At 36.4% G+C, this 27,077-nt stretch overlaps 1 protein-coding gene across 12 annotated transcripts in view; it reads left to right on the top strand.

The window, feature by feature from the left end:
- CTNNA3 (catenin alpha 3) overlaps positions 1-27,077 on the top strand; it is a 447,191-nt gene that overhangs the window by 281,562 nt on the left and 138,552 nt on the right. For 10 of the 12 annotated variants that reach the window (XM_090144866.1, XM_090144868.1, XM_090144865.1 and 7 more), the window contains 2 exons: positions 1,142-1,294; positions 24,463-24,555. In XM_090144866.1, coding sequence (XP_090000992.1) covers positions 1,142-1,294; positions 24,463-24,555 — 246 coding nt within the window. Of the gene's footprint in view, positions 1-1,141; positions 1,295-16,325; positions 16,347-24,462; positions 24,556-27,077 lie in introns of those variants that run through there. The other 2 variants (XM_090144875.1, XM_090144867.1) reach the window with 2 other exon arrangements.

Genomic DNA, 27,077 nt, shown 5'->3' with positions numbered 1-27,077 from the left:
AGTTTTTCTAGCTGTATGAATCTTTACTTTTGCAGAGTTTTCACATAAATACATTAAGGCTGTATGCTAAATGGAAAGCATTTCCTTTAGCAATAAACCTGCCAGCATGTAGGAGCTTAAAATAATTTTGTTTCTTTTTTTTTCTGTTCAATCAATATCTTCTATACTTATTACAAAAATATTTTTTTGCTGTAAGAAAGTCAGTAAGCTTGATAATTCACATCTATTTCACGGGTAGTTTTGATCATTGTATTTCATGCCATGTTGTCTGATTAAAATGAATAGTTGGCACGTGTAGGTTTATAACATGGAAATTAACCTCTCAATCATGTAAGATTACATGAAATCTAATTTAAGAGAGCTAGTTTGTATCTGGATGTGATATTTCTTTAATAATTTAGAAGAGAAGTTCAAGAACCATTATTTGAAAAAGGAAAAATTGAACTTCAGAATTGTTTACAATTCTCTTTGCTCTATTAGTCTGTTGTCGGGTGGCATAATTAGTAATTCAATGGAGATAACTACTGTGAAAGGTAGCATATAGCTAATTGGATTATATTGTTGGGTTTTCCAGCAAGGCAGAAAAATGTTTGGGTAATTTTGCAATTAGGAAATGGTGATGCAGAGCATTTTGTGAGTAAAAACATAGTTAAATGAATACTTTTTGTAAAAATAAAATAGCCTTTTCCCTTGACATCTGAACTACAAGTAAAAGAACATGGGAGACAAAATTAGAATTGGCCTACCGGTGACTTTTAATGTATGGGATCATTTAAGTAGTTTATTCTGTTCATCAAAGAACATGAGTATTTGTTTGACTCTATTGATTTTTGAGAGGACTAATACAACTTTTAAGTGTTTTATGTTACCGTACACACACTCATTTGGTGCAGATTTATGTACTGGTAGGTTAAAACTATCCCTAGCTCTAGAGAGTATTTTCTGTTTAAATGGAAAAACTGTAGTTCTAGTCATGTAACCTGCCCTTAATGCAGGAATGCAGTGTGTACATGCTTATGTTATAGTAATATATAATGACAGTGAACTTTACTCACAAATGCAGTTTGTTAATACGTAACACAGTGTGTATGTAGTAGAATTTCATAAATAGCTGATATTAATGTAATGCTTTGTTTTGCAGCTTCGTAAAGCCATTATAGATCACATCTCAGACTCCTTCCTAGATACCACTGTTCCGCTTCTAGTTCTCATTGAAGCTGCTAAAAACGGAAGAGAAAAAGAAATAAAAGAATATGCTGCTATATTTCGAGAACATACCAGCAGACTTGTGGAGGTATGTTTGATGGTCTTGCACTTCTTTTTTTTCTAACTGCATGGCCTAAGTAAATTGCCTCTGCAGTATTCCCTTTGGTGCCAAATACCAGGGAAGAATTAAGGTGGTATTTCACGTAAGAAAGCATTAATGGCCTAGGGCCATCGTAAACATACTCTACTTTTGTACATTATGTGCATAGTTTATATATGTAATAGCATGTAATAAGATAATGGATTTTGTGGTAGTGACAATTTATACTATTTGATTGAGTAGAAATTTGATGGAGGGGAATTCTGCTTTGATAAATTATTGTATGCATTTCCACAGAAATATTCTTTGAGAACTTTATGAAATGTGTGATTTTTAGGGAGTAATAGCTTAAATTATTACAAGACAATTGTTCTAATACATAGTAGGCTAATCTTAGTGTATATGTTAATACATAGTGTGTGTGTGTGTATTTATGTTGTAACTTCATATAGAGCCTACAGTGAACGTATTGTTCACTGTACTTAATGAAATGTTTTAAGTAACTGGCTTTCATAGAGACTGCACACAGTGTTGTGTGCTGTTGTATGATTAGTTGTTCTAACTTGTCTCTTTACTGGTGTTTACATCATACACAGCTATTCAAAATGAATGTACAATTGAAGTTACCTTCTGGATATCTAACACAACTGAAATAATGAATTTGAAAATTCTTATATTGCTTTAAAGTACTTTATTTCTCAGGAGCTTGTTTGATATTCAGTGGCTTTTTGTTAAACTATGCTCACCAGAACATTAGTTAGATAGTAGTTACACTGCATCCATCAGCTGCTAGCCTACCAGAAGTAAAACAAACAAAAATGAAGAAGTATTAATGGCTAAGCAAGTGGTCACTAAGAGACCTTGTACCTACAAGCAGACTTATCTGATTTCAAATAAAAAATCAGTCATTTTCAACAGTGTCAGCAAAGAAAAAGAATATGGCAGATGTCCTGTGGAAAGTGAGATCACAATTCAATTAATATAAATCAAGGAGCATTTGAATACACTAAAGCAGTGAATTGGAAGCGTATTTTGTTTTTTTTGCATTTCAAAAGCTGTTACTTGGAAAATACTTCTTTTTCTAAATGAAAGTTACATTGCACTGTACCGTTGCTTTAATTTACCGAGTATCACAGCAGGTAGATAGAATTAGATCTTAGTAATCTTAATTTTCTGCAGCTTGTTTTTGAACCGAACATGGTTCCGTGGGTAATTGATAGCCCAGAGAGATCAGATACAGGTAAACGAGTTACCAGAGAGCTTGATCATGCAAGAAAGACAAGACAAATGGGAAGGAAATAAATGAGTTTTGAATCTTTGGCACTTGTATTATCCATTTTATTTATCACTTTACTTACTTTTCTGTGGTGAAACTTCTGTTTATAAGTATCACTTGTCCTCTTTGGGATGGCTTCCGTGACTTTTGTTGGGGATATATTTCATAATGCGATGCTGTTTGTGCAATTTTGAGTTGGATATCACGTAATTGAAGATCTAACTCTGTAGAATGTTTCCAGATTCCGTGAAGTTTTCATGCATCATTGCATTTGATTAGAGTGTTCTTAAATAGCACATATTATTTCCATGTTTGCCGGAGAGTACTCCTACAGTTTTCAGGTTAGGAAATAAATAATAATAATAAAAAAAGCTGGAATACTGCTCACCATTGCAGAACTGAGCTTCAGCTTCCCTGTAATTGAGAATAATTGAAGTGACTTACTAAATATGACTGTGGGCAGTATATGCCATATAGCTATGGAATAACAATGGGCATGACAATTATAGGTAAAACACTTTAAACAACTAAGTGAAATTACTTGCAAAGAATTACATAAGACAGCAACAATACATCAAAAAGCTGATAGATAAGGTAGATGAGATGTCAGACACAATTGTAATATCAATAGGAAGGCAGTTTTAGCATCTACGTGTAGTTCTCATATATAAGGAGTTCTGGTGTGGGCAACAGATCATACAGCAGAAGCCAGTGGTGGAAATGCAGCAGTCCATATTATATATTATATACAAAATACTCTAAGAAGAAAATCTTTTTTTGGGGTGCAAATACACTTTATGGAACATATGACCTCTCAAAATTAATTATAAGCTGTGACGCCTGGAAAGCAGCTCAGATGCTAGCAATCCCTATTTTCTGCCTTGGAGAACAGCCCGGAATGCAGTTGTCCTCGTGGGCTGCAAGCACACCCTACTAATACTAGATACTTTTTATTTTTTTCCCCTAAATAACTGTTCACTTTCTCTAGATTGAATGTCACCCTCTGTTTTTCCATCTCGTCATTCAGTATTCTGATATCTCTTTGCAAATCTTCGTAAGTAATTATTTTCTTCTCTGAATACCATGGGGAAAAAAAAAGTAATAAAAAATTGAAGGTTAATGGCAATACTATGCCCTCAGTGAGATTTCTGGCTTACAGTTTTTTGCTGAATTTCCTCTAGATTTATTTCTGAGGTCTGGGGAAAAAAAAAAAAAAGAAAAAGCTAAATCTCTGTCAGCTGTGACTTCCTGGTTACTCTGCTGCTTAGGTTGTTCTTGAAGGAGTAGCAGGATCTACATGCCTGGATCTGACTGTGGAATACATGATACAGCTAACAGTCAAGCACTTTCGTGGCAACCTCATGAAGGCCATGTTTCAGTTGCTGAGTATATGAAAACAGGTCTGTCCATTTCTGCTTGATATTAGCATTGCTCCTGTAAAACATAATTATGACATTAAAAAAAAAGAAAGGGAAATAGAAAGCTTTTTTTTAGTACATAAAGATAAATTTTGCAATTCAACATGTGTTGTAAAGTCAGATGTATGCACTGTCAGCTGAAATTCTGTCCAAACAAAAACATCATCTAGAGATTAGTTTCTGTAAGTAATTTCATTAAAAATATTACTGTTCCAGTTGGTCATGCTCCATAAACATTGTTTAGCTGAAGTGATGATGCTAGTGTTGCACCAATGAGTAATTAGATTATATCAATTCAAAACAGAAACAGTAAAGCATAATATAACACAGCATTCATAATGTATTTTCAAAATCATCAGTGAGCCAACGTTTGAATCAACAGTTTTCTTAGTCTAATTAGCCCTTTGTAGGAGTTAGTGCACGTTATCACTTTCTATGATTGTCAGTTTTAAATATTACTGCTGTTGCTGAATGATTTTACTCGTAACATTTTCATTTGCGTGCAGAAATTTGTAAAATAATTTTTTGAATCCAGACCAGCAAGACCTGTGTATTTGTATATTCAGCTCTCCACTTTTGCAGAAATTGATTTTAATACTGCTGCCAGTACATCCAATGGTGATAGATAATGTAGTGAATTTTATGTTGTAGCATTGAGATGCAAGTCTGTTTTAAGAAGTAAACAAACCACTGGTATTTGTGCTATTTCTAGTTTAAGTCTTCACTTCTCAATTCAGATTAAAATAAATGATAAGAATCCTTTCTCTGCATACCAGTATTCTCTACCACCAGTATTGCTTTATTCATTTGGTTTGGTCTGTCCTCCTTTCTAAGTAGAAAAAGTCGGGTATTCTGAGATTGTATTAGTCTTTTTTCAATATAAGACTTTATCTACTCCAACTTACTCTTAACCCAAGATAATGATTTCCCAAAGATGGTTTATCTTTGTAACTGCCTGTCCTTTTTAGTCTGAATTATTAGTTTCAGCTTCTATTTTCTAGATAGCTTAGGAGAGGTGAGATGAATTGTACCTTGGAAAGTGTTTTTTTTTTTTGTAGACAAACATTGTGTTGCATTTTCGTATGCTCCTCATAGCAGTTTTGAATTTGATATCTTCACTGTCTTAGTGCATTTTTTCCCATCTATTTCTGAAAGATCAAGGATATTTGAATAGTAGGTTATGAGATGGTCTACTGTATTTATCCAGAAAACTAAGTTAGAGGTTGTAGGTTCATTTTCTTGCAAAGGTTTCCCCAGCAGGGAATTTGATATGGAAATTAGAAGTACTTCATTAAATATTGAGAGATGCTTTGTGGTTTCTATTTTCATCAGCAAATCAAAACTTCTCAAGGTATTTTCTTCCTTGTTTTCTTTTGTTATCTGTCTCCTGATTTTATTAACTGTTCTTTGGCCTAGAGGTTCTATCTTTTGTTTAAAAAAAAGTGCTAAGAGGCTTGGGATGTTATGTAGGTTGCTCCAAAAGTAATGTCTTCTATTTATTTCTGTGGAAGCTACAATAAAGAGCACAATAACACTGAGAAAGAGAATTCCCAGCAAAAAAAATGCAATTTTTCAACATGGTCACAGTAGTCAACATAGTCATTTGGCATTTTGGCCAGCAGTGAATGAAAGCATGCATGCCACACTCATAAGTATCTGCACCAGCAGAGGTGACCCAGCTGTCACTGTCACTGCTGCTGAAACGCACCACCCACTGCCTTGCTGTGCTGACATCCATTGTTTGGCCTTTATAAATGTTCAGCGGGCATCAATGAATGTCAGTGGGTGCCATTTTTTCTGCATGGAGGAATTCAATGGCAAGTCTTTCTTCATCTGCACTTCCATATTGGACACCATTCTGTCAGACCGCCCCTCTGCTGCCATTTGTCACATAGCAACAAGATCTAACAGGATATTGGTGGGAAGGTTCAACCTCTATTACCAACATCAGCTTCTGGTGTTGCGGGTGAGCAATACAAAACAAGAAGCATTACTTTCAGAGCAGCCCTCTTAATTACACCTTCCAGGAATATTAGTGGTGGAGTGTGGTGGTTTGTGAATGGTGCTGGGGTTTGAAGAGCTCAGGCAGTGGCAAGGTATTTGAGATGCCTAGGCTTACATCTTTGCACTTTTGCACAGTAATTTCTCAAAACTTAATCTCTTGGTTTTGAATGTAAATAGTGCCTTCAGATGTATAGAGGAAACAAAGTAATCCTAATTACATAGATTTAAAAAAAAAAAAAAAAAAGAACCAAACAAGCAAAGCACAAAAAAAAACCAACCAGCCAAAACACAAGCCCCACCTGGGGTATTACACTGAACTCCCATCCAAGGAGATGGATTTTGAATATGAAGCTTTAGTAGCTGAAGTATTTTTATAAGTATCAAAGGTTACATTATACATTCTTCAAATGGAGGTTATTCTGGCTACTCTACACCTTAATCCTGCACATACTTTATCAAATATTTGTCTGTATAATAATAATAATAAAATCAAGATGTACTGTAGAAATAATAATAATAAAAAAACCAACCATATTTGGGTTAAAAGATTCTGTCTTTATCTTTGTGAATCTTCCTTAAAATAAATTCCCTGAAGTATATTTTGGTTAGAAAATTATTTTTTTTAGTAGTAATTCTTTAATGTAATGCATTAATTTTGGTACGGATATTTCAAAAAATGAAAATGAACTGTTTTGAGATTTCATGCATTTAGGTTTTGGTTTGAAATGCCTTTTCATTTAAAATGTTCTAATGAAATTGCACATCTCAAGGTGGTACTTGATTATATGTAAACACTTCAATGCTCTTGTCTTTTAGAGATTTTTAAAATTTGCTCTGTAATGAATCAGAAAAAAACACTAGTAATATTATCAAAATTATCATGAAAAGCTTTAGGGGACTTGGTAGTACGTTCCTTATCGTGCCTTTTAAGACAGGCCTGCTTTTAGTGAAGATTGTATTCTAGCTTGTGTTTTACTTCTGTTGGAGATGAAAACAGTTTATGATTGTGATCAATTATGCAATAGTGTTTTGTGATCAAATATGTGATAGTGAACAAAAGATAGGTAAAATGGAAGGCTGAAATATGCTGTCTATACAAGCTGAAAAACAGATATTCTGTAACTGGAAATTTCTTGTTTGGGAAAGCTGACAGGCTGTTCTCCTGAGCTGCTCTATCAAAGAGATGTAATGATTTCTGAGAAGTGGAGTGATAGGCTGGGTGAACTTGAGATTAAAAAAGGAATTTGATGGGAGCAGGAAGGAATCCTCTGATTATCTTTTCTTTTGGCACAGATGCAAATTTCCTGCTGCTGTGGTTAAAGGTCAGCTATACCAAGCTGAGGCTGAGGGATTTAATAGAAGTGGAGGCAATGATGAAGTGAACTTTGTGTTCCTCATCTCTTTTTGCTCAGTACACAAATGTATCATATTCTTTGTAGTCTGATCTAGTAATACAGAAGTCAGATGTAGTACTGTAATACATAAACTTGAGGGTTTTGCCTACTGCCTAATTCTTGATGTTTTTTTTTTTGTCTTGACTGTGTTCCATTGTTTCTGTTAGACAAGAAATACTGATTTCCACAAACTAGGATTTCTAAGGTGAATTCTATTGCTGATAATTGACAGTAAGAGGTAGCACATACGTGTAAGTGCATACATATTTTAGTGTAGTGAAATACAACAGCAGATACATGCAAGGGTTAATATGTTATTAAAAAAAAACAAACAAACAAACATTGTCATTTGATATAAAGGTTTCTAATGAAAGAAATCCAACATATGTATTGAAGATCTTTCTAAATAATGTTAAAAGACCTAAAGGAGAAAGTTTTTTGAGTTCTAAAAATACATATAGTGAAATTATTTAGTAACTTTGTAGCTGAAGTTACAGTATTGCATCATAACAAACTATAAGAATCATGGAATCATAGAATGATTTGGATTGGAAATGGACCTTTAAGATCATTTAGTTCCAACTCCCTGCTATGGGCTGGGACACCTCCTTCTAGACTAGGTTGCTCACAGCCTCATCCAGCCTGGCCTTGAATGCTTCCAGTGAGGGGACGTCCATAATCTCCCTGGGCAACCTGTTCCAGTGTCTCACCACCCTCACAGTAAAGAATTTCTTCTGATATCTAGTCTAAATCTACCCTCTTCCTGTTTAAGCCATCTCTTTTCCTGTTACTACATGCCCTTTAAAAAAAAAAAAAAGTCGCTCCCCAGCTGTCAGCATCATAGAGGTTGGAAAGAACCTCTGGAGACATTCTGTGGTCCATGTTCCCTGTTAACGCAGGTTGCACAGGAAAGTGTCCAGGTAGGTTTTGAGTATCTCCAGAGAAGGAGAGTCTAAAGCCTCTTTGGGAAGCCTGTTCCACTGCTCTGTCACCCTTAAAGAATCATATAGTTACTTTATGAAAAAAATGCAAAAAGAGAATATGAAAAGTATAAAAAAATATTTAATTTTCTTAATAAATATGATAGTATGGGCAAAAATAAAAGACTCAAATTACTGGCTCTTATTACTTTAGCTACTTCTAAAATTTTCTAAAGTGTGTTGGGAGAACTTTGCTTACAGTTTTGGTCCTGGCACGTCTTGCTTAGTTAGGTCTGTGGCCCCTTACCTGGATCCCTTGTCCTGAGAAAAAAAGTTTAGGTAGATAGACTGTAGAAGAAGGGAGGAAAAATGGCTCTGTCACGTGGATCACTGATAGAGACTGGAATAAAGATAAATTCATTCATCTAACTGGAAATCAACATTCAACTTGGTTAAGAATGTCCATGTAAGGTTTATCTTAATTAATTCTTCTATATAGAAACCTACTAGTTGGTGCAATTTCTATGAAAAAATTGAGTTGCTTGTTTATTTGTAAAGCCTCTTTATGTATATGCATATTTGCAACCCAAACATATTAATCAAAATATTTGCAAAACGTAGCAGAATTGAAATTATAGTATTTGATAATCAAAAGAAATCTACTGACGCTAAATTAAAAAGGATATGGCATGACAATACTTCCTTTTTCTCAGACAAGGAACTGGACTGCTACCTTGTGTAAAAGCTTTCTATATCTGCCACTAGTTTCTGCAAAAACACTGAGTACTTCTCTTCAAATACAATGGGAAAAGATATCTCTCAGTTGTCACACTAAACTTGTTTCAATCTAAACTTGTGTGTAATTTTTAACTCTGTATGGCAAATTTTAACTATACTAGCCCAGGAAATTGGATGCTGAGGACATCTCATTATAGTTCTAAATGGAGTTGGCAAAATAAAATCATCTAATTCTTGTTCTTTCCTAAGTGGAGCATACAGCAAACCTTCAAGAAGCCTCTTTTGAACCTCAAAACATGTGGTAGGAAAGGATTACATTCCTTCATGTAAGTTTTCTTCTATTCAGAGTGAACAGTTATGGGGAAAAAATGACTAAAATTCTGAAAAATTAAAACCAACAGCATCTATAAAATGCCATCCTGGGTAACACATAATTTTGTAGCAGATAGCTTAAACTGAAGTGGGATTTATTAATCCACATTTATTGATGAATTTTTGCTTTACGTATTGAAGTACCGACAACTGCAAGATTTGTATTTCCATCCCTATATGTTTCCGAGTAGGAAACCCTTAGTTCCTCACGTGTTTCTATGGCCTGGCCAGGGTTCACGCCATCCCCGCTGTGACCCGACCATCTCACCACGTGCACACCAATGTGATGTTAGGCAGGATGGCGTTTATTGCAAGTGAAACAGCAACTTATATACTTTACATGCTTATCTATGTTACTACGTCCATGTGTGTTTACTCATGTCTAGTACATCTGTGCCTCCAAGCGCGCGTCAGTCCCTTATCACAGAGCAGGGGAGGTCCTATTGCATCACAGCCCGATACCCTGCAAACGCCTACTGCAACACCTATCAGAGACAGTATTAAGTATTCTCAGTGCTAGGGATCACCCTTTTCTATGACTGAACGTTCCAGACTGTTCAGCACTAAATAAATATAATATCTTTACGCTTATTTACATGTTCTTTAGAATTGGTTTTACTTAGCTATTGAAAAACAAAATTACTTCTGTTAATTGCAAAACTCTACATCTGTAGAAGTTAAACTGATAGATTATTGAGCATCTTCGTTAACGTTGAGAATATCAAAGGAGAGCAGAATCTTTTATTGCTCTTCTTCAGAGCATGATCAGAAGACAAGAAAAATGACTACTGTTCAGAGGTTTTTAGTTTTCACACAGTTAAATGCTAAGGAATTTCATCCGTAAGATGAGGCTTGTCTTTTTATTTTCTTTTCGCTAGCACTCGTTACTGTTGTTCTTTTATACAGAATAAACTTCCTGTTGTAACATCGCGTAGTTACACCTGTGTCAAAACAACAAATAGTCTGACTTGCAAAGTATATCATCATCCTCATTTTCATATTACTGTTTAATCTATGGAACTCACATGTATAACAATGCACAGCAGCTCCCCACAGGTGGATGCAGGATTATGTTGTGGAGTGTAATCTACAGACAGAAGTGGACTGTGGGGTTTTTTTTTTTCCATTTCTTTGTTTTTTGTAAATAAGTACTTCTAAGCTGGATTCTTGTGGGATGGGAAGTGGATTTACATTACCATACTAATATCTAGGATCAATCTATCCATGGTAAATTAACTTGTTTTTTTTTTTTCATATCTTGTTCTTGATGTTTTTCAGAATCTTACTTAGCTAGTTAACACAATTATTTGTTGTTGAGATGAAAGCTACCTTCAGTCTGCTAACTTACTTGCATTCTCAGCTATGTGCTTCAGAATGCCCCTTCACTATTCCCATTTTTGTCCCCCTTGCTCAGTTCTAGGAGACCAGTGTGTAACTGCTTGTTCGGGCTGGAGTTAGTTAATAACACATCAGTGAAAATAGGATAGCTGAGTTCCTTTCTTGTAGGTTTTTCATTGCTTTAATTCTGTTAAATCCCAAGATTTTATTTCATCTGTTTTAGCAATTCAGCTACTAACTGTATGCTAATTTTATATAAATCTGTGACTACGTAGCAAACAGTGCTTCTATAAGAACAAATGAAAAAAGCCCACAAACATGCAAAATAGCAAAACTTTCCCATCTTTACTTACAGATAACTTTTTCCGCAAGTTGTTTAGAAATGAAAATACAAAGTTTAGAAATAAAACAGCAGCATCAAGAGTTAGGCCTGAACTTCTGCTTTCCTATGTAAGCTAAAATTTATTACCGTGCTGAATAGAGTCCTCTAACAAACCGACCTGGTTTAAAAGTTTATGTGACGGCCATCGATAAAGAGTGTAGTCATCCTTATTGTTGTACCAACGAGCTTGATGTTTTTGGATGTTGCTCTGGTTGGTTGTTTGCAGTAAGCATGCAAAAGGGTATTGTAAAGATGGAAATGGTAATTGTAGGGATGTGGGAGCTTTTTCAGAAGTAACAGGCAGCACAGGAAAAATGCACAAATGCTTTAAATGCAAAAACACTTATAATTCTGATGAAAGGAACCTATCAGCATTAATTGGAAGACAATAGACAAGATGGAAGGAGGCCTTAAAAAAAATAGTAACTTGTTCTTAATATATTAAAGTTAGTAGAAGGTTGCTTAATGGAGTGCTAATGTTCTCTCAGTGGTGAATGGAGAAAATTGTGGAGAAAATTTAATTATCTTAAAATAAAGTCTGTATTTTTAACCACAGGAAAATTTCAGGGCTTTGAACCTTGATATTTTGGGCCGTACAAAGTTCCAGCACCTTGCAGTAATTCCTGAATTCATAATATGAAAATTTTTCACCTTTATGTAATTCATTAATTAAGGCTCAAGTTCCCAGTTATATATTGGGCTTCAGGTGATAACTGGTGATGTTTTCATTAATCCCCTTAATCATAGTTTTTATTGCATAAGTATGAAGCAAATGAAGAAAAGATAAACATCCAGAAGACCAGAATTCTGTGTCTCAGGGGTGTATTCACCATATTACATTTTCAGCTATTGAGGTGGGGTGTACTGTAAATTATGTAAGCTTCTAAGAAGTAGTTTTGATTCAGCAGAGATTCCAGCTCATCATGCTTGGTTAATATTTTTGCTAATGGCATAGAGACAGCTGGAGCAGAAGTGTACTGGCAGTTATTTGTTTCTTGGATTACTTCAGAAACCAGAAGTTTCTCAAATTGTTAGTAATTGTGATAATTGTGATTCCATGGCATGTCCCCAGAAATCTCAGTTTTGACAGAATTCTTCTGTGTTGCCTGTTGCCCATAACAGAATAATTCTGGAAGTGCAAATGTAAGAGAAATCATTTCACACTGAAGACCTAACTGCATACATAGAATTAAGCATAGTAGCTGAACTTGTTCTCAAAAAGAAGAAAACAAGGAAATTAGGAAGAAGAATAGGATGTCACGGACTAGAATTTCTCATCATAAGAAAGACAAGCTATAGTTGTTCAACAGAGATGTTTGATGTTTTTGTTTTTGACAACTTGGCTAAGACAAAAGGCACCTTCTGTTAGATGTTTTTTTCAGTATGTTATTCTTCTGGAAAAGCTCTTTAAAAGAAACCAAACTGATGCAGTATGCAATAACATGAACATGTCATTTTGCGTTGCTCACATTTTAATATCATAACATTAAACTTCTTTTTAATAAGTGCTAAAATAGTATTGAAATACTGGGCACCAGTGGAAATGCCAGTCTCTTCTCCCTGATCACTGATGACAGAACACATGGAGACAGCACAAAGGTGCACCACAGGAGGTTCAGACTGGATGCTAGGAAAAATTTCATTTCTGTGAGGATGACTGAACACTGGAATGGGCTTCCCCATTGAGGGTGAGGTGGTTGATGCCCCATGTCTATCAGTGTTCAAGAAATACTTGGATAATACCCTTGTTAATCTACTGAAGTTTTGTTTAGCCCTGAAATGGTCAGGCAGCTGGACTTAGATGATCTTTGAAGGTCCCTTCCATCTGAATTGTGCTATTTATGTCAAATTTCTGAAACATTATCTTCTGAAAAACACAGGCAGCTGTTACCAGACCCCAGGAGCCTTCTTCCTAGACTCAGGACAGAATTACGTCATCTAGTCTTGTTATCTCTCTCTGTTGTCAGTTGACCAGTATCAGTTTGCTTCTACTCAGTCTGGTAAAGGAGTGGATGGGCAATATCCTGTGTATTTTTGTGATGGGAAGTTCATGGTGCTTTTTCAAGTTTTGTCTTAATTAACAAGTACCCCATCAGTCTTCTTCAGAAATCATTCATGGGTTATAATCTTAGGCTTCCTTGCTCAGAAATTTGTTTCCTTTGAAACTTAGTATTAACCCGTGTAAATCTTGTTGGATGGATGTTTATATGTGTCAGGACTGTTTCTTACATGTTCATCGCTTTGCAATGATAAACAGGGAATTCATTTGCCTTTTTTCAAGGCTGGTATTCTGTAAGCAAGATATAAGCTCAATAAGAGTTTTTTTTCAGTGAATTTATTAAGAGCAGTCTTTGAATTATATTTATGTGCTTAATGGTGAGTACGCATGCAAGCTTTTTCCTGGATGCTACAGAGTTCATCTGCAGTGTGGAAACCAAATGACTTTGTATGTAAATGTTGGTTGTAAATTTTGGTTTCCTAGAATAGATAATGCATTATACAAATCAGTGAAGGAATTCATATTATAAACATTTGAACTTAATTGACAGAAAGACTTCATGTGATACAGAAACATTTGTTACAAAATGTATTCCATATGAACTGTAGCTAGAAGATTACTTCCAGCTTCACTGCTATTGGAATTTGCTGTCTATAGATGGCTTTTATAGTAGCTGCAGGAGCACAGCTCATGATACTATGTGCTAGGAGGAGAAGGAAAACTAATACCCCTGAGAAAAATTACTTATGTGTTAACTGAGAGAATTAAGGAAAAATAGAAATGAGAGGGTTAATTTATGTTTTTAAAGGACTTGAAATGTAGAATATAGAGAATGTATAAATGTCTGTAATTTTTTACACACTGTGGAGGAGATCAGATTTTTACCACTGGATCAGTATAACATTTACTTTCCTTTAAAGATACCTTAGTTATCTAACGTACTTATATACCTGTACTTTAGTATGAGCGAATTATGGATTGCCTTATAATAGTACTTTATAACCACCGTAAATATAATTGGTCTATTTCATAAAAAGCTTCCTATTCATGTTCTTAGCTTTAAAATTTAATTTAAAATTTTGAATCAACTTAGTATGCGAAGTTTTTTCAACAGGTTTAGCATACACTTTAGCTTCAGACTTTCATGCCTGCACAGCAGAACTGAATGTTGTTCAGTGGGGAAAACAAAAAGAGATAAAAGAATACAAAGGGGCAGGATTGTTTGTAATATTGCCAAGAACTAAATGTAAGAGACATTGGCGAGTTCACCTTTACCTCCCACTGCTTCCATCAGTTTAGCAAGTGCCTTCATAGCCATTGTTTTCTGGCAGCGCTCCATGGTGTTGTCTTGGCACTCCATTCTTGTGGAAGGTTCTGCAACTGAGCTGAATTTATGGCACAGTGTGACTGATGGTGATTGGCTGAGTTCTTGTCCAGCAAAATGAGATAGATACATATTTTTGTTGCATGTTTCTTGATTGAGTTTTTAGAATAGATTGCAAAACAAGGGTTTATGTGTTCTGGAAGTTGAATTTCCTCATCCTTTTTTTTTAAACTTGTCAATGTTAAGAGGTGCTACTCAACTTTTTGTGAATGCTAAGCCTAATGGCCTTGCTTTTTAAGACCTAGTTTTCTGAACTAGAAAATCCAAAATTTTGGTCTAAAAAATCAGTCCATGAAGCAACAATATAAAGCAATGTGAGATACACCTTCTTTTTCTAGGTTGCTAAATAATTAGTTTCAGTTGCTGTTCAAAATGATTTAATTTTTGAATTAGGTACTTTATGTGAACGATATCAAGCTTTTAGGAGCACTCATGAATGGCCTGTGAATGGCCAGTGAAAATGAGAGAGAGACACTTTGGATTAGAGCAGTATTTTAGTCAGTATTTGTACTTGATCATTTGTTGCTACTACTTACCCTTAAAGCTGCTCTCTGAAAGAGTGGTATATGTATATACCTTCTCTAGATATGTATATTTTTTCAATACGTGCTCAGAGGAATCAGAAGAAGAATAAAGATCTTTAAATAATGCTGAAAATACTAGGTTGTATAATGTCCTTTGAATCTGTAAAAAATAATTGCACTTTTAGTTTGTGGTAGAAAGAATTGATACGCGTATGTTCTGTGACTGTTTCTTGCCTTGATCAAGGATGTATGAAAGACTTTGTCACTGCTTTCTGATGATCATTAAGGTACTTTTCTGTACAAATGTTTCTCTGAATTATTCTCCTTCCAGTTCTAGGAAACAGCAGTTGTCAGCATTGAAATTGTTGGAAAGCTTAGTGGAGAAAAAAAAAAAAAAGTCATCCAGGTAATTGTAATATGTAAAAACAAAAAGTTACCTGAATGCAAGTTTTTTTTGTTTTTTTTTTTTCTGATTTTTAATGTGCTGTGAGGATGCCACACCACTTAACACTGACTTGGCATTGTGTCTCAATGCTTGGAGAAAAGCACCAGAGATGTTTAATATAGGAGTATTGCTGTGCAGCTGGCCAAAGGCACTGCAGTGGCTGAATTGTAATGGCCTTTTAGAAATCCGCTCATTCGTGAAACCAGCCTTTGGTGTGAAAGGTAGTTTCCCACTTGCTGTGGCTTTGATGCACACATCAGTTTTGCTGTGTTGTAACAATTATCTATTTGTCAGAAACATAGATTTATGGAAAATGACTGAAGTGAAATTGCAAAGATAAGGCTGTGATTAGTTGTTTTGCTAGGAATGTTGGGAAAAGGTAGCTTTAAAGAAAAACATTCCGAAAGTATTAAAAGATTTGACATATGTGAAGTTCTGAAATATTATTTTCTTATTATTGAAAGAGGTGTTTGAAAAGAATTAATCAAATTCATCTGATGTTTTTGTATGTATGATGTAGGAGTTGTTGGTCTGGGAGCTAAAGAAGGTGCCTTAGGCACTGACCTGTTTATTCTCTTCAGTAAATTTTGTCCTCTTTTTAAGATGGAAGATGTCTTCCCAGAGCAAGGAAAAGGTCCCAAGTTGCTAGAATTCAGACATTGCCACAAGCTGTATCTTGCAAAAGCTTATACAACTTCTATTGACTTGGTTTCTGGAGGGCAGGAGAACTTCTGACTACAGTTCTGTGTAGATATCAGTTAAAAGTCTTCTGTTATAAAATGTTTTGTTTTCATTTAAAGGGAGAGAGCCTTTCAGGATTGATGATGATGATGCCTAAGGTTTCAGGTAACATCCTACCTGTCATGCAGTATGAACTGCTTTCGTTTTCTTTCTTGTACATTATTGCAATCCATTTTTTAATTTGAATTTTAATAATAGAAGCCAATTTGTACAATTGTTAGCTAGCAGACGTTGCCTTCACTGACACTATTGTTGGATGTCAGGGGGGAAATTCTTTACAGAGAGAGTGGTGAGGTACTGGAACAGGCTGCCCAGAGAGGTTGTGGATGCCTGGTCCCTGGTCTAGCATTAAATGAGGAGGTTGGTGGCCCTGCATGTGGCAGGGGGGTTGGAGATTCATGATCCTTGAGGTCTCTTCCAACCTTGGCCATTCTGTGATTCTGTGGTTGTTTCCCAGCTTACTAACCATGCTGATATACAGGGTTGAATAGTTCTGTGTATTTTATTTGCAGTTCTGATGTGGTTAATTTAATATGGAGAGAAAAGTAGGGTGATTCTAGGAAGTCATTAAACCTTTTGGTGTAAGCCTTAAGCAAGGTGGGATATCACAATCTTATCCCATTAGTTGGTATGTTTCAGTACTCCTTCGGCTATTTCTAGCATCTGTGAACTTATGTTGAGTAGTTTGTAGAATTTCAGGGCTGTGAACTAGTGGTTTTGCTCTTAGCTTTTTTTTTTTCCATCTTCTCTTTGTTGACATAAACTTTTTTACAAAAATGTGTGCGTGTGAATACAAATATATGAGAAACTGGGCACATTGTTGTTGAATAGGAGATAGCTGACCAGGTGGGACAAGAGCATTTCGGGAAGCAAGATGGATAGATTGATCAGCAGAAATTTAAACTAGATTTGATGAAGAAGGGGACAAATAATGTTGTCATTTTAGGAAGCAGCAAGGAAGAACCTCAGATTTGATTAAACTTAGAGATAAGGAATCTCAGGAGCTTCTTGAGGAAGCTAACACTGCTGATAGCCTCGCTGAAGATCCTCTGCATCAATGCACGCAGTGTGGGAAACAACTAGGAGGAGCTGGAAGCCATGACACAGTTAGAAAACTATCACACAGCTGGTGAGATAAGTCGCACAACTGGAGCACGATGATTGAGAACTACAAGCTTTTCAGAAGAGATAGAAAGGAAAGAATCATAGAATCACCAAGTTTGAAAAAGTCGTCTAAAATCATCCAGTCCAACCATCCATCCATCACCTGTGTTACCCACTAAACCACATCCCTCAGTGCAACATCTAAATGTTTCATGAACACCTCCAAGGATGGTGACTCCACTGCCTCCCTGAGCAACCCATTCCAGCACCTGACCACTTTCTTGGAGAAGTATTTCCTTACATCCAACCTAAATCTCTGCTGGTGCAACTTGAGGCCATCCCCTCTAGTCCTGTTGCGGGTTACATGGGAAATGAGTCCAACTCCCACCTCCCCACATTCTCCTTTCAGGTAGTTGCAGGGTGTGATAAGGTCACCCCGAGTCTCCTCTTCTCCAGACTGAACAATCCCGGCTCCCTCAACTATTTATCATAAGGCTTATGCTCCAGATGTCTCACCAGCTTCATTTTCCTTCTCTGAATATGCTCCAAGGCCTCAGTGTCTTTCTTGTGTTCAGTTTTGGGCCCCTCATTACTTGAGTACTTGAGGCATGGTCTCACCAGGGATGAGTACAAAGGGATGATCACTTCCTTGCTCTTGCTAGGAACTCTATTTCTTATACAAGTCTGGATGCCATTGGCCTTCTTGGCCTCTTGGGCACACTGCTGGCTCATCGTCAGCTGAGCATCAACCAGTGTCCCCAGGTCCATTTCCTCTACATGGTCAGTCTTCCAGCCACTCTGCCCCAAGCCTGTAGTGTTGCCTGGGGTTGCTGTGGGCAAAGTGCAGGACCCAGCACTTGCTTTTGTTGGACTTCATCCTGTTGGCCTCAACCCAGCAATCCAGCCTGTCTAGACCCCTCTGTAGGGCCTTCCTATATCCAGGCAGAAGAAGGGACAGGGGAGTTGCCCTCTGTGTTAAGAGAGATTGTGAACATCTGCCTCTTGAAAAATAGTCATAATTATGTTCAGAGCACCTGGGTTAAAATTAGGGACCAAACCAATAAAGGACATCTTTAAAGGTGCTTTGAGGTCTACTACAGACTGCCTGATTAAACCTGCTTGTTGACAAGGACTTCCTATAGCTAACGAGGCATGGTACTTGCAGACTCGCAATCTAATGGAGGACTTAAATCAATCAGATGTCTGCTGGTAAAGCAATGCGGATGGCTGCAAACAATCCAGGAGATTCCTGGAATCCATTGAGGATCAATTCCTGATCTAGATGTTGGACACACCAACCAGAAGTGAACTTCACACTCATCAGTGCAGAGGAGAGCATTGAAGTGGCTAAAACTGGTGGCAGTCTGGGCTGTAGCAACAATTCCCTGGTTGAGTTCATGATCTTGAGGAATATGGGCCTTACAAAGAGCAGTCAGGACTGAGAAATTCAGGAGAGTGAACTTCCAGCTGTTTAGTTAATTGTTGAGTGGGTTGCCTTGGGAAACTGTCCTTGGGGACATAAGAATGGGACAGAGCTGGCAGGTCTTCAGCGTCACCTCCCTAAGAAGACAAGCTCTCCATCCTGACAGAGGAAATCAAAGAGAAGAGGCAGGAAACTGGCGTGGCTGAACAAGGACCTGCTGGTCAAATGGAGGGAAAGAAAGGACATGTACAGGCAGTGAAAGCAGGGCTATGTGGCCTGGAAAGAATACAGGGATGTCATCTGGATATGCAGAGAATAAATCAAGAAAAGCAAGGTGGAGATGGAACTGGACTTGGCGAGGGATGTGAAAAGTAGCAGGAAGGGGTTCTACTGGTACATTGCTCAGAATAGATAGACCAAGGAGAATGTACCCCATGTGATAAATGAGAAGGGAGAACTGGCTTCAGCAGACACAGTAGGCTAAGGTACTCAACAAGTTCTTTGCCTCTGTCTTTGCTGGCAGTCATACTTCCCATGCCTCTCATGTCCCTGAACCTCTAGGTAGATATCAGGCAAGCAAAATCCCTTTCACTGTGAAAGCAGAATGAGTCAGAGACTGCCTCAAGGGACTGAAGGTATACAGATCTATGGGGCTGGATGATTTGCCATCACAGGGTCCTGAAGGAACTAGCTAATGTGATTACCAAGCTACTCTCCAATATAATCAAAAAGTTGTGGCTGTCAGTTGAAGTCCCCAGTGGCTGGAAAAAGGGAAGTACTATTCTTGTACTTCCTTGTTTGTACTATTCTTGTTTGTAAGAGAGGAATGCGGGAAGCCCGGGGGAACTATAGGCAGGTCAGTCTCACATCTGTGCCTAGGCCATGGTCATGGAGCAGATCCTCCTGGAAACTGGGCATGTCTGAGATGGAGAGGTGACCTAGATAGCCAGCACAGCTGCTCCAAGGGCAATTTGTGTCTAACCAATCTGGTAGGTCTCTGAGTTGGAGTGACGGCATTGGTAGACAAAGGAAAGGCAACTGCTGTCATCTACCTGGACTTTGGCATGGTCCCACATCATATGCTTATCTTACAGTTGGAGAGATGTGGATTTGAAGAGTGTACTATTTCATGCATAAAAAATTGGATTGTCACATCCAGAGTATTGTTGTTAATGGGTCTAGGACCAGTGGAGACCAGTGTTGAGTTGGTGTACCCTAGATATCTGTCTTGTGACCAGTACACTTCAACATCTTTTCTAAAGACATATATAGTGAGATTGAAAGCATCCTCAGTAAGTTTGCTGATGGCAGTAAGCTGAGTGGTGCAGTTGACAAAACAGAAGGGAGGGATGCTATCCTAAAGGACCTGGTGAAACTTGAGAAGTGAGCTATGTGAACCTAATGAGGCTGAACAAGGCAAAATCTACCATTTAATCTCCTTCTTTGGTGATTGAGATTTGAAATGAAGGCTGTCTTGATCCAAGTCACTGTAGATATTTGTAGTTGAATAGCTGTTTAGGGAGAGGACAGTTTCTTACACTGGAATGTATCTATTTTGTGTAACTGACTGTGATGAGGGCAGATGTATTGAGTCTGAGTGTTCCACAAAGGTATAAAATGCTTTATTTGTAAATAAATACAAAGCGGAGCAATCCAGCAGACAAATAGATGCAGGTCAGTGCTGTCAAGATTTGCAACTTCACTAACCAGTTACTCTGTAAAGCACTGGATGCTTGTTTAATGGTGTCTGTGGCCCTGATTATGCACCCATCCAAATATTTTTGGTTTTGCGTATTTTGCACAGGTTTAGTAACAGTAATGTTAGTTAAAACATTAACTAATCTGTTTTATATAAATCTGTTTTATGATAATAAATTTCAGAGCAGTGTAGGGCAGTTTTGTTTGCCAACTGCTGTCAGTTACAGTTAATACTGTGTTCTGTTTCCATGAATTTTCTACTTGTAACCTGTTCAGTGTCTTCATCCTGCTTTAATTTTGACCACTGATTTTTGATAGTAATTCTGGGCTAATGTTGTTGAAGTTGGCTAATAATGTAGTCAGCTGAACAGTCCACTTGGAGTTGTAGGTCTCATAACTGGAAAAGGTCTCATAACTGGAAAAGCACGCAGCCACATTCTGAGATGTATAATGCTAAGAATGTTTAGATTTATTAAAATAATACTGTACCCAACTCTGCACGCTGAGATCTGGAGAGGAAATCTTTAACCTAGTTCTTCAGCTGTCTTTAGTTTTACCAATAGCAGCGAGAGGAAGCTAAATGAGGTTCTGCATTAAGCCTGACACTTAGATAAAAGTTATTTTTGAAATGCTTATTGTATGGAGTTCTCACTTTCACACGTGTCATCTTTGCTTCAATGGGCTGTGTTTTTAATTTTATATTTTTATTTTGTGTGTGACCCAGATTATCAAAGCAGTTTTCAAAATGACCTTGTATGAAATGAAACTTACCTGAGCATGTATAACTTGTAGTAAACAGACTGTTGGTTTATGTTAGTTGAAAATAGGCAGGAATCTAGTCCGTTGGTGTTTAAATACCCTTTTATTAATTAAATACTGAAATAACATCTCTAGCATGCCTGATAAATAATGTTAGAGGAAGAACTGTTACATAATGCTCTGAGGAGTTTTTTCATGTTAACAAGGTAGTTGGTTACAGTTGAACAGAGGAAGTGGTTAGTCTCCAGTGTACAATGTAGAGCTAATTTTGTTAAACCAGTAGTGATTATGGCATTAATGGCGTAATTCACTTCTGCAGAAGGGGAAAGACATGGAGGCATATAAAAGAGCAATGCAGAGGGAACCAGAAGATAGGTATGCAGTCTTGTAGATGCATGATGCGTCAGAATAGTTAAACTAGCAGTGTCAGGGATGTTTCTGGAAGAGTAGAAGGTAAAAAGTGAGCAAAAGCAGGAATAGCAACAAAATGCATGAAAATGCGTGTTAAATCTATTTTCAGTATAGTTTCCGGAAGACTAACAACTGAAAAAAAAAAAAAATAAAATACTAGTGTGACTTCTAAATGGAGGTATCCTGAAGCATTTTATAAGGAATATAAAAATTAAGTAGAAACTCTGGCAATAGATGATAAACAGCTTAATATATAGGTCACTCTGAAAGTAAAGCCTTCTGTTTATTTCTATAGAAACAACAACAGATACAAAGAGCACAATAACACTGTTTGATAGAGAAAAATCTTAGCTACAAAACACTTATTTTTCAACGTTGTCACCATTTGGCATTTTGGCCAGCAATGAACAAGAGTCTGCGTGCTGCACTTGTAAATATCTGCACTAGTGGAGGTGACACACTGTTGATGTCACCACTGCTGACACGCACCACCCGTGTCTCACTGTGCTCATATCCACTGTTTTTTCTCCATAAATGTTCAGCAAGTGCCTATGAATGTCAGGGGTGACATTTTTTTCTGCGTGGAGGAATTAATTTACGCACTTCTGTTTCATCTGCACTTCCGTGTTAGACGCTGTTTTGTCAGACTGCCCCTCTGTTGCCATCTGTCAGACTGCAACAACATGTGATGGGATACTGTCAGGAAGGTTCAAGCTTTTCTACCATAAAAAACAACATCTGCCTCTGACATTGTGGGCCCACATGACAAAATAGGAAGCATTACTTTTGGAGCAGCCCTTATATAGCTAATCAACTTGATTTTATGTTTTAGTTTGTAGTACCAACGAGATCTCTTCAGGATATAGTAAGGGAAATGACTTAAGAGTTAGTGTACTTATGGTTGAGACCATGATAATGATTTACTGTTATCTGGATTGTCTTTTAGGTGGAATAGCTTTTAATTTAATCAGCTACTGAAGATGACAGAGAGCTCTATTACTTACACATAAGATATATGTGAGGGCTGCACTGAAAGTAATGCTTCCTGTTTATAATGTTGGCTGATTACATCATAAGTAGATGAAAATTTTATCTGAATGGCAGTGAAAGATTTCCTAATGTCAAGTAAAATGAAAGCAAGGAGGTAAATTCACTGTTGGGATTGCAGTGCGATATGTAATCCTAAAACCGAGCTGAAATGTTGTAACACAATTAATATATTATAATAAAGTGACTGACTACTACATTTTTAAAAACTGTTTTGATTTTTAAAAGATTGTTAGTATAAACAATGTAGTCTTATGTTTGCTTTAGTCATAAAATGGCTTATTGTAAGTTCCCAATGCTTGTATCCTTAGTTTCCTGCTTGTGCTTTTGGAATATTGGATTAGACCATTACTGAGACATACATAAAACTAAGATTTGTGAGGAGAAGATTGAGAATAGGAACAGTTTTTCTCAAATATTGTATTTTAAAAAATATTAATGCAGTTGTCTAAAAATAAGAGTGTAGTTTCATTGCAACTATGAAAACTGAAATTCTTCAGTACTGAAACTGTTTTTATAATACTAAGGTGGGGAACTAATTAATTGTTGGAATAACAGGAAAAGGTTCATAAATTATCTCTAAGAATACACAGCTGTGCATGGAAGGCCATGAATTCTACCCCTCATTCTCTTCAGAATTTTGGAAGGGAGGAGTAATTTACTTGTCCTTGGACTAACAGATTCTTTTTAATGATTTATATCAATTAAGTAAATACAAAATTCTGATAACTGAACATTATTAAATTGTTCTTTGTTGGAAAGTCTATTAAAATGTTGATAAATGAAGATTTGTTTTTATTGTTCAGCACCTGGGCCATGCAGTTCATTTCATGACTTGTGAATAATTACAGATTAAGTATGCCTATTTGTTTTGTATCGTGCTGTTAGCTGCAGCACTACAGAGGACTATTTCTCAAGCAGTTCTTGATCTACATTAATGTAAGAGTGATGGATGTGTAAATACAGCTATTTCAGGAAATGGTTATAGAAGCTATGAAAGTGTACTAATTTATGTAAGGGCCTTACGTGGCTTCAGCACAATGAAAAGATCTACTGGGTCTTGGTGTCCCAAAGGCACTCTTGTGCCTTTGTCAAGCCAGCCCATTACAGTGGGTTGCTGTTGAGCTGCAGTTAACTTAAGTGAGAGTGTGCTCTTTTTCCTTCATCTTTGCAAAGTTGTTGTAACCTTGTAGGAAAGCTTTTTTTCGTATAATAGAAGCTGTATCTCCTTTGCATTTAGTAAAACAGAAGATAAACCCAAACTTGCATATATTTCATGTTTTCTTATATATTCTTAATATAAATTGTACTGACATGACTATTTCATTAGGTAATTCTACAGCTAATTAATGATCTGAGTATAACACAGCATAATCATTCTATTTCACTGTATCAAATCATGGCAAATCTGACTGGGTCTTGAGGACTTAAAAATCAGTAAGTTTAAAAAAAACATAACTGTGTATATGATTTGAAAGGCTCTGACAAGTGACAAAACAACCACAAGGGATTTAAAAAGCCATAGGATCCTAATTTGAAATTTCTTTAAGTTATGTAAACATTATACTGCAGGTATACTGGTGAGAAGGTCATGAGATTCCTTGTTACCAGCTCCCCCTTCCCACAGCTCCCTTTTTTTCTCTGGAGTTCTCTTGTTCAGATGTGTTGTTGGATAAATTGATTTCCCCAAGTAATGAAGTCTTCCTTGCATAGATGCCTTTGTTAAGTTTGATAGCATGGGGATGAATACCTACTTATAAAACTATTTGTTTATTTAAGGTTGCTAATCTTGCTTGTTCGTTGTCAACAAATGAAGATGGAATGAAAATTGTCCAAATGGCAGCTAATCACATAGAGACTTTGTGCCCACAGGTATGACTTTTTCAATTAATTCCCATTACGATGCACTGAGCATGCACAGTGTTTTGTTACACAACATAGATGTTTAGTTATGCTACTTCAGTCTAACATTCACATTCAATTCTCATGGCAGTTAGTGTAGTTAAATGAAGATTGAATAACAAATGAAGGGCATGTACTTAGTTAATCCTTTTGCTATTTCTTAGTGGTTAACACAGAAATTGTGTATAGCCTATTGATTGTGAGTCTTAAGGAATTGTAGGGATCACAATTTAAGAATCATGCTGTTTTGTTTCAGAAATTAAACCTAACTGAATGAATAGCCTACCATGATGGGCAAATCAGGAGTGTCTTTACTTTTACAAAGCACAGTACTTATTTTCACAGAACTTGAAATGCTATTACTTGCTTTATTTTGTGTGTATGTGAATGTTCCAGTATTAATTCTGATTATCACCAACCAAAAGCTTGAACTTTTGTCTGAAGCAGATGAATAAGAATTAGCACAGCTGCAGATACTTTATTGGTACTTTACTTACAGAAAGTGTATTCATTCTGTGTTTCTCATGTTCAGAATTACAGACATGTAACACTTCCGCAGTTGCGTAATTCTGTTAAGAGCAGAGTTGATTTGTGTGAATCTGACACGAGTTATTTCAGCCTTGAGGCAACATAATTTCAAGATCATTAGTTCTTTGAAGAATACTACAGTTCACACGGTGACCAAAATATTCTTATCCTTTTCTGTGCTTAATGCTAAATATAGTTGAAATAGAAGGTGAAGAACAAGTATTAACAGTACGTTCGATTACAAGCTTGAGGAGTCCATTTTATACCCACTGAGTAAAAGACAAGGCACGAGAAAAAAGGAATTTATGTATGTAAGTGTGGTACTTTGAAAGTGTTCTGTCTTATCATCGAATCATAGAAAGGTTTTGGTTTGAAGGGACCTTAAGGACTGTCCAGTTCCAACCACCCATGCTATGGGCAGGGATACCTTCCACTAGATGAGGTTGCCTGAAGTCCCATTGGCACTGAGCACTCCCAGAGATGGGGCTTCCACAACTTCTCTTAGCAACCTTTTCTAGTGCCTCACTGCTCTCATTGTACAGAATTGCTTAGTTAAATCTAACCTAAATTTACCTTCTTTAAGGTAATTACCCCTTATCCTATCACTACACTCCCTGAAAGGAGTCATTGTTTAAATGTCTATTTTTTGTAACTTTGTAGCATTTCAGTGTTTTTATATGTATCACTGTATAAAATGGCTTATTTCCTTTATTACATTACTGTTTTTGTAGGATTATTAGCCTGTAAGAAGAATTTGTTAACAGCTTCTTTCAGCGGCTTTACTTCTCCAAGGGTACAAGGGAACCTTTACAATATGTTATTATGCATCCAGTTGTAGTGGTTTTTTTTTGTTTTTTTTTTTTAAACTTAAAATTATCAGTATCACACGTGGTAGCAGAAACTATAAGAGCTAATTTTGACTAGAGGATTACTTTTTTCTTGTGGCCATTTAAATTGCTAGGATTTAATTTTCTGTAGTAAAATGTAAAGTTATTGTTTTTGTTTTGCTTCGTTTTCCCACTGGCGTGGTGTATATTGTCTTTGTTTCTGTTTTTGTTGTTGTTCTTTTTTTTTAACCTTTTAAAAACCTTTTAAATTCATTTCAGTGACGAATTAGTTGATGATTATAAGTTGATCTAAATGGAGAATGCTGTATGCATGTGAAAAGATTGTATTACTATTAATGGCGTGTTCATTGTGGAACATTTGCTGCTTTCTCAGATAAGGATCATTCCCTGTGAATGCAATTGGTATTTTACCAAAGTAAGAACAGCAGAGTAAGGCTTCTGCATTTTCACAGTAAATCATATTATGCTATATCATTAAAAAATTCTCCATAGGAAAACAATTATTTCTGAAGACCCCTGCAGAGCATATCAATTAGAGTTTGAAATAGGAGAAATTTGCATGCAGAAATCCCCAGTATTCTTAAATCTATAGAGTAAAAAAAACCAACAAAACTATCAGTGCTCAGAAAAAATATGTTGCCAGAAGGGAGCCAAGTTGTTTGGATTAAAGTCAAGAAACATTGAATGAAAACCAAAACAAACCCTCCTCCCTCAAACAAACATGCCCCCTCCACCACCCCCAAAAAAGAAAATACATTCAACCCCCCTCCCCCCCCACCAAATTACACCTGCAGAAGACATCATGGTATCTTTAGATTTGAGCATCAAAATTTCCCATGACGCCATAGCACTGGTGTAAAGGTAGACAGAAAATTGGCAAACACTGGAAGAAAGCCTTGTAATTGTTAGAATTCATAGAAGTGCATATGTTCTCTTAATAATACTGTACTGTATTTAAAAGTAGAGAGATGATTCTGAACTCAAGTTCTTAAAAATGAGATTATTAGTAAATATTTTTTAATTTAATAAACTAAATAAGCTAAGAAAAGTGTTTAATAAATTGATAAGCTAAGAAAATATGGTAAGGCAGATATGAAACAATTTCTGTTCGTGAAA

The sequence above is a fragment of the Phasianus colchicus genome, chromosome 8 (assembly GCF_987193195.1).
Source record: "Phasianus colchicus chromosome 8, bPhaCol1.hap1.1, whole genome shotgun sequence".
NCBI classification, from domain to species: domain Eukaryota; kingdom Metazoa; phylum Chordata; class Aves; order Galliformes; family Phasianidae; genus Phasianus; species Phasianus colchicus.
Note: the sequence above shows the minus strand (reverse complement) of the source record. Positions and strands in the feature narration are given on the sequence as shown.